We start from the raw sequence: 15770 nt of genomic DNA, 5'->3' as shown, positions 1-15770 counted from the left end.
GTAAAGGAACATTTATTTTGTTTCCTTGGGAAAATCTACCTCAAACAGTTCATGGGAGACCTATTGAAGTGGTAATGATACTTCAATACAGAATAGTTATCCTATTGCTATTTACTTAGAAGAAAAGAGTTGGCTTGACACTAGGCCCACATTTTGATACTAAGGTATAACCTACATCCATTTCAGAATTCCCTTAAGAGCTAAGCATTCATTTGTGAGGTCAAAGAATTCACCCAGAGTTTCATTCAGTACCAATGACTTGAATTTAATGTTATCTCACCAGTTCTGTCTCATCTGACTAAAGCAACTTCTTTGAAATGAGGATTTGCTTTTTTCTGTATTAGGTTAATAAGGTCAAAAGTTAGTCCCATATGATAACCATTCCTACAAATAACCACAATGGTGAAAATAATTTTATCACCTTCCAATTCTAGAGTATGGCTGCCTGTTATATCATGACTTTTCCTCACAAAATAAAACTAAAGAGAGAAAATAGAGTTTTCTTTGAGTTTTTTTTTTTTAACCTGAAAGTTAGAACTCTGTTTGTTTGTTTAATGGAAGCTTTTTATTTTCAAATTCTTTGATTTTTAGGAATCAGAATTGCTTAAAATCAGAATGAGATTATCCAGATTGTCAAAGAAGAAAAGTAGGGATCGTCTCAGAAATGACCATGATAACCTGAAGTCACTTGATGGATGAATTCTAAATTTTTCTTGGATAAAAATAAGGGCATTATATTGGGACTGGTGCCTTAGCATGGTCCAGGTCTTTAGAACAACTTGTGACCACTTTCTTAATAGGGGAGGAGGAAGGAAATAAAATTGGCCATCATACTCCACCGTGTGTCCCCTACACCTCCACCTGACAAAACACCAGTGTGATGGAGAGGCTTGTAGAGAAGCTGGGATCAGGCGCCATCACCTAGAATTGCACAATCACACCTTTGTCTTGATGAAACTGACTTACTTTCTGCCTCCATGTTTGTTAAAAGTTCCTCCGAATTTATTCCGATTCAGGATGAGAGCAGCAATTTCGGGTACGTAGCGGGCAAACATTGCCTACATGCATGAAACAAAGAAACAAGAGGAAAAAAAAAAAAAAAAAAAAGAAAATGGCATGCAGAGAGGATTCTACTGCTCTAGCCGCAGCGAAGCCTCTTGACGTACTTACTTTCTTCCACTAACCGCACTATAGGAACCACCGTATTTCTTGCGGTTTCCTATTAACTCTATGATTTCAGGGACGTAGCTGGCAAACATGGCCTAAGGAAAAGATAGGAGACAGAAGAAAAGACTAAAAAGAGAGGTCAAAGAAAGGTGGGGTGCGGGGGTTAAGATCTGAAAATGTAAAAGGATTAGATCGATGAAGATGTTTTTAAAAATGACAAAAAACACAAAAAAGGGAAAATCTTGAAAACACAAAATGTTGGCTTTTAGGAAGACACAAATCTAGAAAACTAAAACATTTAAAGATGGGGGGAACATCACATAAAGTAAAGTGGTAACAAAATAAAATCAAATTGTCATCTAGCTCTGTTTCCACAAAGAGGGGGAAAAGTGAAGTTATATGCTGTAAAAATGAGATAAAAAATTTAAAACTTATCTATAAGCTAAGAATCTTTTGTTTGATAATTAAAATTCAAAAATGAACCAGAATGGGCCCATGAGACATCAAGAATAATAAGTATCAATTAAACTTTTTTTCAAATCTTTTAAAAATAAAGAATCAAAAGACATAAAAGGGGTTGCCAGAGATTACATGAGAGAAAAAAAAAGTAGCAAGGAGACGAACAAATCTGCCATGTTTTGTCCAACAAACAATTGAGTTGTGGCTGGATACTCTTAGAACCTGCTTCCCAACAGCTAGGTCCTGTGACCTGTCAGGATTTTATGTATGTTAAAGAAATGTTTGGGTGATATACACGTGCACATATTCATTTATATACATATTACAAATGTATATGTCATATACATACAGTATAGAGAGATATGTATGCATATAAGAATTATAAATGTGTGTGCAGTGTATAAAAGGGTCTGCTGGAGGAGAATTAGGATTTTAATCACTTACCTTGTAGAGAGCAAAAATCTAAACATAAATTTGGCTGGTTTCAAAGACAAAATCAAGTAACCATTGAATTGTTTTAAGCACTTCCCTCCTCTTCCTCCCCTTCCCCCCCCCCCAGTGACAGCATAACAAAAATCAGATATTTTACTGCTATGTAAATATATGCATGGGCCAGAAAAAAATTATGAAACTCTGTGACTTAAAAGGGAAAAGATCAAAATGTGTTTGTGCTAGTACTTAACATGGCCAACTAGGAGATCATCATTACTGCATAATGGTATCCAAATGGGCAAGGCTTATCAGGATTTGTCACTGTCTAACTCTTAGAGCAGACCCAAGCCACAGTGTTTGTTGGAAGTCAAGGGGAGGAACATTGAGGGAGGGGGAGAGCTTTTGAAACCGCAACCTGTCTAAGAAGTATTGATAACTTCTAACAGCACTCTGTAATCACAGTTGTTGCTACCAAGGAGTGGGCTGCAAATTACATTACTGTCCAGAGGGCTCTCTCCTTATTCCCATGCATTATTTCCTTAAGACATTTAGGTTCATTTGGAATTAAATGAATATCTCTAGACAAGGGCAATGGGTCTGGTTTACATAAATCCTTGTCTGTAGAAAACAAGTCATATATAACAGCCCCCAAAATATGCTGAAAAGTCATAACTGTGCTCTCATTTACTTTAGCGGAATATAAAACTAAGGCAATCATTTGCTTCTAATGTAGTCACTGAGTATAAGTAGTATAAGGCTTTTAGGGAAATAAATAATCAACAATATTAATGATTGTAAATATCATCATCATAATAAAAAGAGATTTTACCAGTCCCCCGAGGATGAAGAAGACCATGAAGAGACGGCCAAGGGTGGTTTTTGCATAAACATCCCCATAACCAACAGTGGACATTGTAACCATTAGTAAATAGACACATTCCCAGTATGTTAGAGCCTGGTTATTTTGGAAATTTTCCCATGGATCCCCTGAGTTCTCCACCTATAATAAAGGGACATGAGTTAGACAAGGAAAAAACAAAACAAAACAAAACAAAATATACAACTGAATAAAACAGGATTATTACAAGCAAGTTGTTTCTTGCTCTTTCATTCCCCCTGAGATTGGCGCTTCTCCCTCTTGATCAAGCTGAGTAAGTCTCAAGGAAGTAGACTAATAAAATGTGTTTTGGGATAGTTGATGAGTAAAGGAATGTGAAGGAGAAAAAGGACACTGGTCCATTTTTCTTCTCACCGTTAGTCTGCAAATATTTGACTGATTGTGACTTCATGATCAACTTTCTATGGCACTTAATTTTGATTTTTTTTATTTGACTTAACATCGTCTGTGAGCTTCATTATTGTCAAAATAGATCCAAGCCATGGTCTCTCATTCACCATAATAACAATGGATCCTCACCTAAGATGCCTTGCTTGTATTTTTGACTGTTTTCAAAGAGATAACTTATTCTTTTCTCCTCTTAGAGACTGATTGACAGTGTTACAGGTGCCACATGGATGCACCAAATAAATACTATCCCTCAAAGCCAGACCACATTGCTGGAAACAACAAGGAATTCTACCATTCAAGCAGAAATGGCCTTATCCATGGTTAACAGTGAGTGGGACTTCTTTTCTTTAAATTTGGCCTCCAACACCAAGTTATTCCCAGAAAATAAGTCTTACTTGATCAATTTAACTCTATCTAATGGTGGTTTACCAACTATCATGATTGACATAACCACATTCCAGCTTTAGTGGAGGTCTGTTAAAAGTTTACAGGAACTTCCCTCTTCAGGCTCAACTGAAACATTTTACTGGGCTTGGAAATTCACCCCAGGATTCTAAGTTTGCTCTTCAGCTGCCATTTTCTATGAGTGATCTTGGTTCCTCTATGTCTATTCTGACCTCTAAAACACTACCCTAAGGCCACATATGAATAACAGTTGAAACTTTCAATACTGAAAGGCAGAAAAGATGAGATCATGTCTTCCTTAGGTATATGCCCCAAGTTACTAGAGATTTCCCCTCAAAATTACATTGCATTCATTCCATATATATCTTGGATGTTTTATTTACATGTTGTCTAGTCAACTAGTATTTATTAAGTGCCTACTATGTGTCAGTCACTATGTTGGGTGGTAGAGATAAAAATGCACAAATAAAACAATGCTTTCTCTTAAGTAGTTTATATTCCAACAGGGAAATCCACAGTATATATTTAAGTTAATATAGAATAAATATAAAGAGAATAAAGACAATGTAGTTAAATAGAGGTATCTGAGGAAGGGTACTAACATTGGAGAAGACCAAGAAAAGTTTCTTGCAGTTACAACTTAAAGGAAAGGAGGGCTTTTATGTTATAGAAGAAAGGAGTTAGTATATCTGGATTGAAGACCATCAGAGAGAGTATATAATGTTCAGTGATGCTGGATTGATAAATAAGTTGTGATTAAATAATAAAATATTTTAAAAGCTAAATAGAAAACTTTATATTTGCTCTTAGAAGTAATGGGGAACCACTGAAGTATATTTAATAAAAGAGAGCAACATACGTCTGCTCTCAAAGAAAACTTCATAGTAGAATGTTGGCTCAAAGAGGCATTTGGGTAAATACAATGGATAGGAGCACTGGACTTGGAGTCAGAAAAGACCTGAGTTCACATGTAATCTCAGATATTTGTTAGCAGTATGATCGTGGGCAAGTCACATAACCTTTATTTACCTTAGTTTCCTCAAATGCAAAATGGGAATAATAATAGCATTTACTTTGTGTGTGTGTGTGTGTGTGTGTGTGTGTGTGTGTACACACACATATATAGATACGCATACATACATATGTAGACACATACCTATATGTATATATGCTTATTTCTATAGGAATAAGCATATATACATATAGGTATATGTCTACACATATAGAAATAATTATTCTCTCTCTCTTCTTTCCCCTTCCTCATTGAGGGCAGGTACTTTTTTGGGTTTTTTTTTTTTGTGTTTTCCCTGTGGCCATAATGGTCTCTACTCCCTCCCCCTGATAATTATAAATTGGACCTTAGTTTCTATGTATTTTAGGCATATGTGTCCATTGGTTAGAGGTTACTTTATTCAAAAGGATGCCCTAATAGAGGTAAGTATAGAAAAAGACCCAAAATCTGTCCATCAACTCCCAACAGTAAGCTCTATGCTTATATTAAACTCCTTTTTGCCTTACAAAAATAATTACAAAGGAGCCAAGCAAATAACAAGCAGTTACTCAATTAGAGAAAATTACTAGAGCATTCTATGACCAACATACTACAATAAGTGATGGGGGAACCTCGGGATATATATGAGATCTTTGACCTTAAGTAGTATATAAGGTCATAAAGAACTCCAATACATAAATGGCAGGGTTCATGGGAGAGCTACAGTGCTAAGAGGGTACCAGAGAAAGGAGAGATTACTTCCAGGTGGGGATATCATGATGGGCATCCTATAAGTAGTTTCCAAGCCTTTAAAACAGGAAGAATCATGACAGACAGGAAATCACTTGCAGTGCATGATTCACACATCTGGTAGGGATGGGTTGTGCTGCCAGAATTTAGGGTCTTTTTGTTGTACCTCCTTCACAGGTACCACTTCATCTTTGTATTCCCTACATTTCCACCGACTATCTCTCATATCTCAAAGGATCTCCCTCCTAATCCGAGACTCCCAGCTGCCCTGGGCTTTCTTCATGGATCTTCTACAGAAGACTTCCCAATGTCAAATGCCTTTTCCCATGTGACTACCTTCTATTTACACTAAATATATTTTGAATTCACAGGATTCTTTGTTCAACTGGTAACTTTTCCTTCCTTAGAATATTACCTTCTTGAGGGTAGGGAGCCTGTTTTTTTCTCTCTTTTTATCTTCAATACAAGTACGTGACACACACTCAATAAAATGTATGTTGATCAACTTAATAAGGATAAGGGTCCGATCCATAGTTTTCTACTTAAAACATATACACATGCAATTGTGAAACACAAAATAACTGGACTGGCCATCAGTCAGAAGAAGCAAAGCTACTTTTTTTTCCCAAAAGGAGAAATAGAAGTAGAAGGAGCCCAAATTGTTGTTTTCTGAGAGACAGCATTCAAACTTGGCAGATATTCCATTTTTTTTTCCCAAAGGCTACTTTCCCAGGTGTTTAGTGAAGAGCTACTGCCATCTTGTGGCCATGCCTTGATCCTGCAGCTATTCACTCAAAATGCACTTCACTATTGCTGAACCTAAAAAACCAAGGTTAATGATAAGAACATTACTTACCATTTGGAACTAGTTTGGGGGTAGAAGGCTGGAAAATAGGACAGCTGTGTAATTGCATTTTTCTCTCCTCTCCGTATTCAATGGCCCCACCAAGTTTATATCTTAGGCTAAGCAATTTGGGAGACTAAATTTGGGGATGGGGACTGACCCACAAAAGCCACTAGGAATATGTGTCTTCTTGGGTACTTACCAAATGTATGAACCCAGCTGCTGTCAGCCATGTGCTGATAAATATGGAGAGCAGATTCACCAGCTTGATAGAATTACTGTACAAACCAAAACACAAAGACAGCGCCATTACAAAGAGAAGCTGGCACTGGACTTGAGCATGAGTACCTCTCACAAGCAGCCTCTGTCATGACTAGAAAGCAAGTCCCCTCCCAGACCCTGCACTCCCTGACACTTTCTCAATCTTGGGAAAGGAGGGACGGGGCAGACAGAGAAAGAGAAGGGGGAGATAAAAAGCTAGGTTTTGAGTTAGTTCTGAAAGCCAGAGAAGCAACTGAGCAATAAAGGAATTTGAATTAATTAAATTAAAATCAGATTTCCCTTTGTGTTTGTTCCCAATATCACTATCTTGCACTATACTATCATCTCTTCACTTGCTATCAATGCAGTCGCTTTTTGCCGCCATTGTATTCTTCCTTTAAATAATTCTCTTACAGCAATTCATAGCAAAGTGAATAGAATCAGGCTTGTAGTTAGGAAGTCCTGATTTCAGCTCCCATCTCTGACACTAACTCTGTGGCCTTTAGTGAGGTTATTAACCTTTAAAAGCTTCAAGCAATTACCTAAGACTTCCTAGATGAGTTGCAATCTAAGTTGGTGCAAATAGTTCCCATACCAGGAATTCTCTATCTTGATGAAATCACAGATCTTTCCTATTGCTTTTTATTTTTCCCAGTTTAAAATCTTTCAACCATTCCCCAGAACAGTGTTCAAAGTACTCAAATTGGCTACTCAACAATTTGAACAAAATAATACCATCTTCCATTAATACTGGACATGAACTTCCTGTTGTGGTCTAGTCACTGTAACTTGCAAATACCATGTGCTCCCCTCCTTCTGTCCCATATGCTAGGGCTATCTGGAATATTATTCTCATCTTCTTTCTGCCTCTGTGAGTCCCATCCAGTTTTTTCTAACCTAAAATGATATCTCTATTCTGGGAATTAATTTATTTTTTGAATTACTTTTTTGGTAATTAATCATATACTGTCTTGTGATATACTGGTTTTCTAGTTTTATTGTTGTTGCTCAGTCATTCAATGATGTCCTATTTTATGTGATCCCAAGGACTTTTTCCATGGTGTTTTCTTGGCAAAGATACTGGCGTGTTTTGCCATTTTCAGTTTGTCCCCCTTTTACAGATGAGGAACTGAGGCAAACCAGAGTTAGGTGACTTACCTGAGGTTACATAGCTAGCAAGTGTCTGAGGCTAGATTTGAATTGAGGAAGACTCCAAGCCTGTCACTCTATCCACCTAGCTGCCCTTTCTATTGTTGCTTATGTTTTATGTTTTAAGTCAGCTTTTCATGTATAGAAGTCTTTTCTCTCTAACCCAACTGCAAACTTCTTGAAGGAAGAGAGTGTTTTACAGATCTATGAATCACCTATACTGGCAAATACATAAGGATAAAGACTAGGACTTTGATTTCATTAGGATAGGAGACTCCTAAATTAGGAAGCTCCCTCTATCAATGTAGGTTGGCACCTTCTGACCAATATAAAGTCTGGTAGTGTTGCCTAGAATATGAAGAAGTCACTAGAATTAGTTACCTAGAACTCTAAGAAGTTCAAGATCATAGAAGGGATCAAAGGAGAGACCAGCTTGGAGACCAGTTTTCTACTTATCCCACTGAGCTACCTCTACCTAATATACCATATTATTTCAATTAATTCATCTATCTCAATGTTTTAATCTCTTTGATGCATTTGCTCAATTGTAGTTCCTACAGATAACTCAGAGACAGGTAGTATGGTGCAGAATTGTCAACATACTGCCCAATACTGGCCCATACAGGCCACATTGCCTCACAACACTCTCAAGTATGGTCCAAACTTATAAAGGTCCAGTCCTCTCTAAATTGTCCTTGGGGACTGCCATCTCAACTCAATCCCAGACTAGACTAACTCCTTGCAGGCTGCTGTCCCAACTCTGTTCTAGACTACACTCACTTCTTCCAGCCCAATGTTGTCTCTTTTATCCTCCCAAAGAAGGGGCGTGTGAGAACTCAAGGGCTTATGGGAAAATTACTTTAACCAATGAACTTGCTCCTTTTAAAGGTTGTGTAAACTTCTTTTCAAATGTAAACTCCTCCTCAAAAGTTCAAAGGGGTAAACTCCCCTTAAAGGCTGGAACCAAAGGTGTGAACTAGAGAATTGTTAAGTACCGACTCAGCATTTAGTAAGAACCTAACACAAACTGATTTTTAAAATTGGAAACTATTTCAAATGATAAATAGTTTAAATGTGTTTTTTTAATAAAGAAAATGCAATAAAAAAGAAAAAAATACAATAAATAAAATACAAAAAACCACTAAGACATAATTTACCAAATCAGTATCTGACCCACAGAGATCTTCATGAATGGTATAGTGGCCCCCATTTAAACCCAACACTTCTGGGATAGTATAGTATAGATAAATTGGAATTTAAATACTACATAAGACATTTTCTTTCTGTGTAACCAGAAGCAAGTCAATTACAGTGACTTTCAATCTGTTTCCTCCTCCTTTAAATGGGAATAATAACATCTAGCTTCCAAGGTTGTGATGAGGATCAGATGAGATAATATATGTAAATTACACTGTGAAACTTACAGCACTGTGTAAATGCTTATTATTATTATAACCATAAAGAGATTAAAACTTGGATTTTCCTATGAATGTCAACCAAAAGGACATCTAGATACTAAGAGAAAGATAGAGCTTTCTGGATAAATTTGGTCCCAATAATAGGACTGGAATGTATCTCCTGAGAATGAGAAAAAGAGAGCCTCTGGGGGTCATTCACCTCTTAGACAGAGTAGGAGGCAGAGAAGGAGATCCCATTGGTAGATAAATCTATTCATGGGATCATTCTATTCTGGAAAGAATGACCAAAACCCAACTAATATTCTAAAAAGGGCTGACCATTGGGCAAGCAGGTAAAATGTTGCAGGACTGGGTGCCCCACTTGTATAGCTAGCTCCAAGGTCATGGATGAGCAAACAGAAACTTAGGAGCAGACTTCCTTTCCCATCTTTGCTCAATCACAAAAGAGCAGGAACAATAAGAATAAAATGATAAAATGTTACAAAAGTAGAAAGAGTTTTACGTTCTCAGTCAGATATTATATAGAATTTGCTGTGAAATGGTCTTTTGGATATAAAATCCCATATTTGGAAAACCAAAAGCATTTTGCAAGGATATTTCTATGCTGCCACCAAAAATACTTGGATCCAAAATAATTCCTTGAGAATTCTCAGTGAAAAATGTTCTTTAATATTCTGTTCTCCAAAACCAAAGCCTGAACCTGCTCCATCTGAAAGAGGGAACAGAGATCATTCAATAACTCTTATGCCATAAAGACGACACTTGTATTAGGATTCCAGATGGCACAGTTGATTCCAGTGAGAGATCTGAATTTATTTCATTCAGTATTCACTTGTCTGTACTAGACATGGGTATGACATGGAAACAATCCTGCTACCATCCATGGTTATTTCCACTGGGCTGATTAGATATATCTATGCTGACAAGGAGGTGATTTTTTTCCCTCTATCTCAGACTCTCTTATATCCAGACTCCTGGCTACCCACAACACTGAAGTAGCTGGAAAACCTCAGAGGCCAATGATACTAGGACCCCAAATCAGTCAGTAATCTTGATCTTGGTAAGGCTTGAAATTGGCCTTTAGGCTTTGAAGGAGGAAGGTAAAAGGAAAAAGTAGAGGTAGCAGAAGACAGAGTGCTTACGGAACAGGAATAAGTAGTTTAAAAAAAACAAGGCAGAAAAAAACAGAGGAACTGAGGCATTGGACAGCTTTCCTTTTCTTAGAGGCTGTTTTGGATGTCACTAATCTTTTTCCAAGTTCATGACAGCAGTTATAGATTCACAAAGGCTAATAGTAACCAAAGACATTTTCCAAGGCATTTTCATATTGCCACCTGGATTCATAATGATGCTTGAGAATACCCTATCTCACAGGGTTGTTCACTTGAGGCACACATGAAATATTTTGTGAAAAATACTTTAAACCTTAAAGTGATATACAAGTTACTTATTATTATAAGAAGAGACTTTAAAGGCTACTTATAACTTCATTTTACAGATAACCATGTTGAGGCACACAGAAGGGTTAAGAATCTTTCTCCAAGGACATTCAGGGAGTTATTAGCAGAGCATGAAATTTGAACCTGGGTTCTCTGGGAATCCAGGACTCTTTCAACTAGATCATACAATTATCAAATGATGATAAGGAGGAGGAAGAGGACAATAATAATTATTCTTATTATTGTTGCATTGTAAAATTATGCCTGACTCTTCATGATCTTATGAACCATATTGTTTATGGGGTTTTCTTGGCAAAGATACTAGAGTGGTTTGCCATTTTCTTCTCCAGTGGATTAAGGAAAATAGAGATTAAATGACTTTCATATAGCTGAGGTTACATCTGAACTCAAGTCTTTGTGATATCAGATCCAATACTCTATCCACTGAGGCACCTGCCTCCTGATAACAATAATAGCTATCATTTACACACTGCTTTAGGGTTTTCAAAACAATTTATAATTATCTCATTTGATATTCACAAAAAACCCTGGAATGAAGGTACTATTATTATACCCACTTTTACATATAAAGAAACTGAAGCAAACAAGATTAAATGATTTGCTCAGGATCATACAACTAATAAGTGTGTGAGACTGGATTTGAACTCAGGTTTTTTCCCAGCTCAGTTCCAGTATATCATCAGTTCAATATGTCATCTAGCTATCACATAATATTCAGAGGAGTGGTCTATAATAAGTAATTATAAGTATCCTTGAGAGCTCCTGGCATATGTAGAAAATTTTAATGATACTAGAATAATATATGATGGACCTTCTAATAGGATTTCTTTCTTTTTTTTTAATCAGCAGCAGCATTCATTGCAAATTTATTGAGCATTAAGAATTACCTTTTAGATGAATTTTCATCCTGTAAGTTTGGACTTTTAATGTTGCTGTTTAGTCATTTTAGTCACTTTTGACTCTTTATGATCCTATTTGGAGTTTTCTCGGCAAAGATAGTGGAGTAATTTGCTATTTCTTTCTCCATTTTACTGAGGGAATTAAGGCAAACAGGGTTAAGTGAGTTACTCAGGGTCACCCAGCTAGGAACTATTCAGGGCTGGATTTGAATTCAGGAAGACAAGTCCTGACTTCAAACTTCAAGTCTGACACTCTATTCACTGCACCACCTACCCAATCCAGGAGTGTCAAAGTTTGGGCTATACAGCAAAACTAAAGTATACTGTATTGGAGAGAAGGAGCCAGCCATATTAGTTGGTATATTATGTGCCCTGAAACCCCAATTAGCCTCTAGAGGCTAGATTAATCTATGGACTGATAAATGAGCAAAATAAATAAATATTTGGGAGTCAAGTTGACCCTAAATAGATTTCAATACCTGTTAAATAGATGGGGTCCAGAATTTCCTTTTGTTGTAGTCAGTAGTTCCTCTCCTACTTTGGTGAGTCCCCTAGTATTAGGACTAGTCTCTTAACGTTGCCTTACAGCTTAGTGTCTCAATAAATAGATAGATAGATAGATAGATAGATAGATAGATAGATAGATAGATAGATAGATAGAACAACAGACTGACAGACCGATAGATACATAGATGAAAGGAGGGATAGAGGGATGGATGGAGATAGATAGATAGATAGATAGATAGATAGATAGATAGATAGATAACATACATATATACATAGACTTCAGAGCTTCAGACTGGTTCTGAGTTCAAGGGGACTTTGCAATATCTATTATGAAAGAAGACCACTTAGTTTCTCTGTTCTGCTCCCTCTTCTAGCTCTCCAGAAGAATGTCACATTTAGAAGTCACCTAACTTAAATTCATTTCTCTGTGATAATGAAGTAGTAAATTACTATAATTCACTATTACTATTATTATTATTATTATTATTATTATTATTATTATTATTATTACTATAAGTTGGCCCTCAGACTAGGAAGACATGAATTTAGGCCCTGTCTCTGATACAGAATCAGCTGAGTGACAAATCTCTAAATTTCTCAAGACCCCAGGTCACTTTCCAAGATGATCAGTCCTCTAAGAGTTAATGATTTGTCTTGGGGAGATAGCACAGGATAGTAGAAAGAGAACAAGCTGTCAAACAAGAGGATTTGGGCTCAAATTTCACCTCTGATATGTGTAACACTAGAAAAATTCCTTAGCCTCCCTGGATCTCATCTTCCTCAATTATTAAAAAAAAAATAGGTTGGACTAGATAGTCTCCCAGTTTTCACTTAAATCATTCCTCATGAAAATATTCCCACAGAGAGATTTCTACACAATGAAATCCTAAGTCTAGATTTTTACTCATATATACCCACCTTCCTACCATAGCCAAAAATAATTTCCAATTATAGCATAATAAACTTTTGGTAAAAATGGTTGATATTTTTATGACATGTTAAAACACTTTGAGTTCAGAATAAAAATACAATGTAAAGGATTATAGAAAATTTCTTGTGCAACCTTGGCAAATCATTGAAACTCCTTAGGCCTCAGTTTCCTCATCTATAAATGAGAGTGTTGGAATAAATGGTCTCCAGGTCCCTACAAACACTAGAGTTATGATCCAATAATCCTACTATCCTATGGCTCCTGGGAAAGCACCTGGGTAGTGACTAATCCAAGAGAAAAAGGGAAAATGGCAGAACAAATAACCTGAGACCAGAAAGGTGTGTTTACATTCATTAGCTTCAAGGAACTTCAGTCACCCCAGTTCTAGTGGGTTAATGACTTTCCTCAGAGAGAAACAAAAAAAAAATGGGAAGAAAATGTAAGAGAAATCTCTTGTTATTTGCTTGCATTTTGTTTTCTTTCTCAGTTTTTTCTTTTCCTTCCTTTCTGATCTGATTTTTTTTTACACAGCAAGATAACTGTATAAAAATGTATACATATATTGGATTGAATGTGTATTTCAACATATTTAACATGTATTGGACTACCTGACAGCTAGAGAAGAGGATGGAGGGAAGGTGGGGAAAATTTAGAATAAAAAATTTTGTAAGGGTCAGTGTTGGAAAAATTATCCATGCATATGCAGAAAGAAAGAAAGAAAGAAAGAAAGAAAGAAAGAAAGAAAGAAAGAAAGAAAGAAAGAAAGAAAGAAAGAAAGAAAGAAAGAAAGAAAGAAAGAAAGAAAGAAAGAAAGAAAGAAAGAAAGAAAGAAAGAAAGAAAGAAAGAAAGAAAGAAAGAAAGAAAGAAAGAAAGAAAGAAAGAAAAAATGCAGCAGGAAGAGTTCCTTAAAGGGAACTAGATGTATTGTAGGCAGGTACTCTTAGAACTGGCAGCACTCACAACTGGGGGGATAGTCCCTAGAAGTCATAACTTAGGCTACCCAAATTCCAGGACACTTGTGATGGAGTCATCCACATCCAGAAGAGAACTATGGAGACTGAATGTGAATCGTAACATAGTATTTTCATATATTGTTGCTATTTGTCTGTTTATTTGTTTTTATTTTTCCTTTCTCATTTTTCCCCTTTTGATCAGATTTTTCTTGAACTGCATGACAAATGTAGAAATTAGAAGAAGTGCAGATGTGTAACCTAAATTGGATTACTTGCTATTGGGAGAAAGAGGAGATGATGAGGGAGAGAGAAAAATAATTGAAATACATACAAGCTTTTGCAAGGATAGATACTGAAAACTATCTTTGCATTGGATGTATTTTTTAAAAGTGAAAATCTATTATTAAAAAAAAAATTTAGGTTAGCCTAGGACAATAGATAAAGAAATTAGTAATAGAACTGGCTTTAATAAAAGGTTAGGGTATTTGTTTCTAGAAAAACAAACAGGAGCGAGCAAACTCTAGACAGAGAAAGAAATTTAGGGGGCAGAACCTCCAAGACCTTTAGGGAAGACAAAGAAAGCAATCACAGGATTCTTTGAAGGCCTCTAGATAAGTGCCCATTAAGAGGCAACATGGCCTAGAGGAAAAAGGGTTTCTATTACAAAGAACTGGGTTTGAGTTCTGTTTCTGAAACATACCAATTACATGGATACATGGATAAGTCACTTAACTCTAAATGCACCAGTTATCTCTCCAAGTTTCAGAAGAGGTGCCAATGTGCATTGATAGACTTTTCACAACAGAAATTTACCAAAAAATCACAAGTTTAGTTTAAAGGAAACAGGAAGAAAAGGGACATGTTTTGGGTTTTGTTTTTGTTTTTGTTTTTTCCCATCTAGAACACAGGAATGAGAATAGGACCTTAAGGAGATCAAAAGTTTAGAGGCTGAAGGAAGTGAAGACTAAGGTCCAAAAAGGACCAAGGAATCTTTATGTGCAAGACAGGGATGTGAATTCCTTAAGAAAGACGAGAAAGAAGGATCTAAAAAGCAACAGATTATTAAGAAGCTTAGGAAGAAACTTCCTCTATAACTGCAAGTGGACAACTCTTTTGAACAGTATAATCATAAAAGGTCACCTAGGCTACTGAGGGTGAATCTTGTGACTCCTCAGTGCTTAATAAATGTTGGTTAACTTGAAATCTAAAAATAAAAAGGAGAGATGCTCCAAAAGATAGGTTTTCTCTGCTCTTCAAGATCTAAATTTATTTAAGATTTCATTCTTTAGTATTTCTAGGGGGCCCCATGGCTCAGAAATTAATTAATTATGGCTCAAGGTTAGCTGCTTAGGAAATAAGAAGGCTTGTTCAAACTGTCAGAGGATCTGAAGTTCATTTTAATTCTTCTCATTGGATTAATTATCTTTTGGTATTTAGGCTAAACCTCCAGCAAATTCCTCATCAGGTATATAAGGGAACCTATGTTCTTAAAAGGTCTAACAATAGACTCAAAGCTATGGGGTGTCCTATCAAGTTGGGAAAGGTTTCACACAATCATGCATTTAGAACAGGAAGGGACCTTAAATACCATTAAGTCCAACCACCTCATTTTATAAAAAAGAAAATGTAGATTGAGATGGAATTAGTGACTGGTCCACGGTTATATAACTTATTAAGTATCAGATGTAGGATTTGAACTTAGATTCTGACTCTTAGCCTAGTTTGCAATAAACTGCACCTACTACTAACTACCTGTCTATATTAAGAAACAATCTTATTAACCAAGTAAAACCCAAATTAATGGAAAAAAGTTCATCACCAGATTATGTCTTAAAATCACTAGGTTATGAGATGA

The 15770-nt window shown here is 36.2% G+C and overlaps 1 protein-coding gene across 1 annotated transcript in view; it reads right to left on the bottom strand.

Moving 5' to 3' along the window:
* The window catches only part of KCNMA1 (potassium calcium-activated channel subfamily M alpha 1), an 893014-nt gene that overhangs the window by 263136 nt on the left and 614108 nt on the right, over positions 1-15770 (bottom strand). The window contains 3 exon segments of the mRNA XM_074296747.1: positions 1171-1262; positions 2888-3058; positions 6539-6614. Coding sequence (XP_074152848.1) covers positions 1171-1262; positions 2888-3058; positions 6539-6614 — 339 coding nt within the window.

The sequence above is a fragment of the Sminthopsis crassicaudata genome, chromosome 2, assembly GCF_048593235.1.
Source record: "Sminthopsis crassicaudata isolate SCR6 chromosome 2, ASM4859323v1, whole genome shotgun sequence".
NCBI lineage: Eukaryota > Metazoa > Chordata > Mammalia > Dasyuromorphia > Dasyuridae > Sminthopsis > Sminthopsis crassicaudata.
The sequence above is the reverse complement of the archived record's forward strand: the minus strand, read 5'-3'. Positions and strand labels throughout refer to the sequence as shown.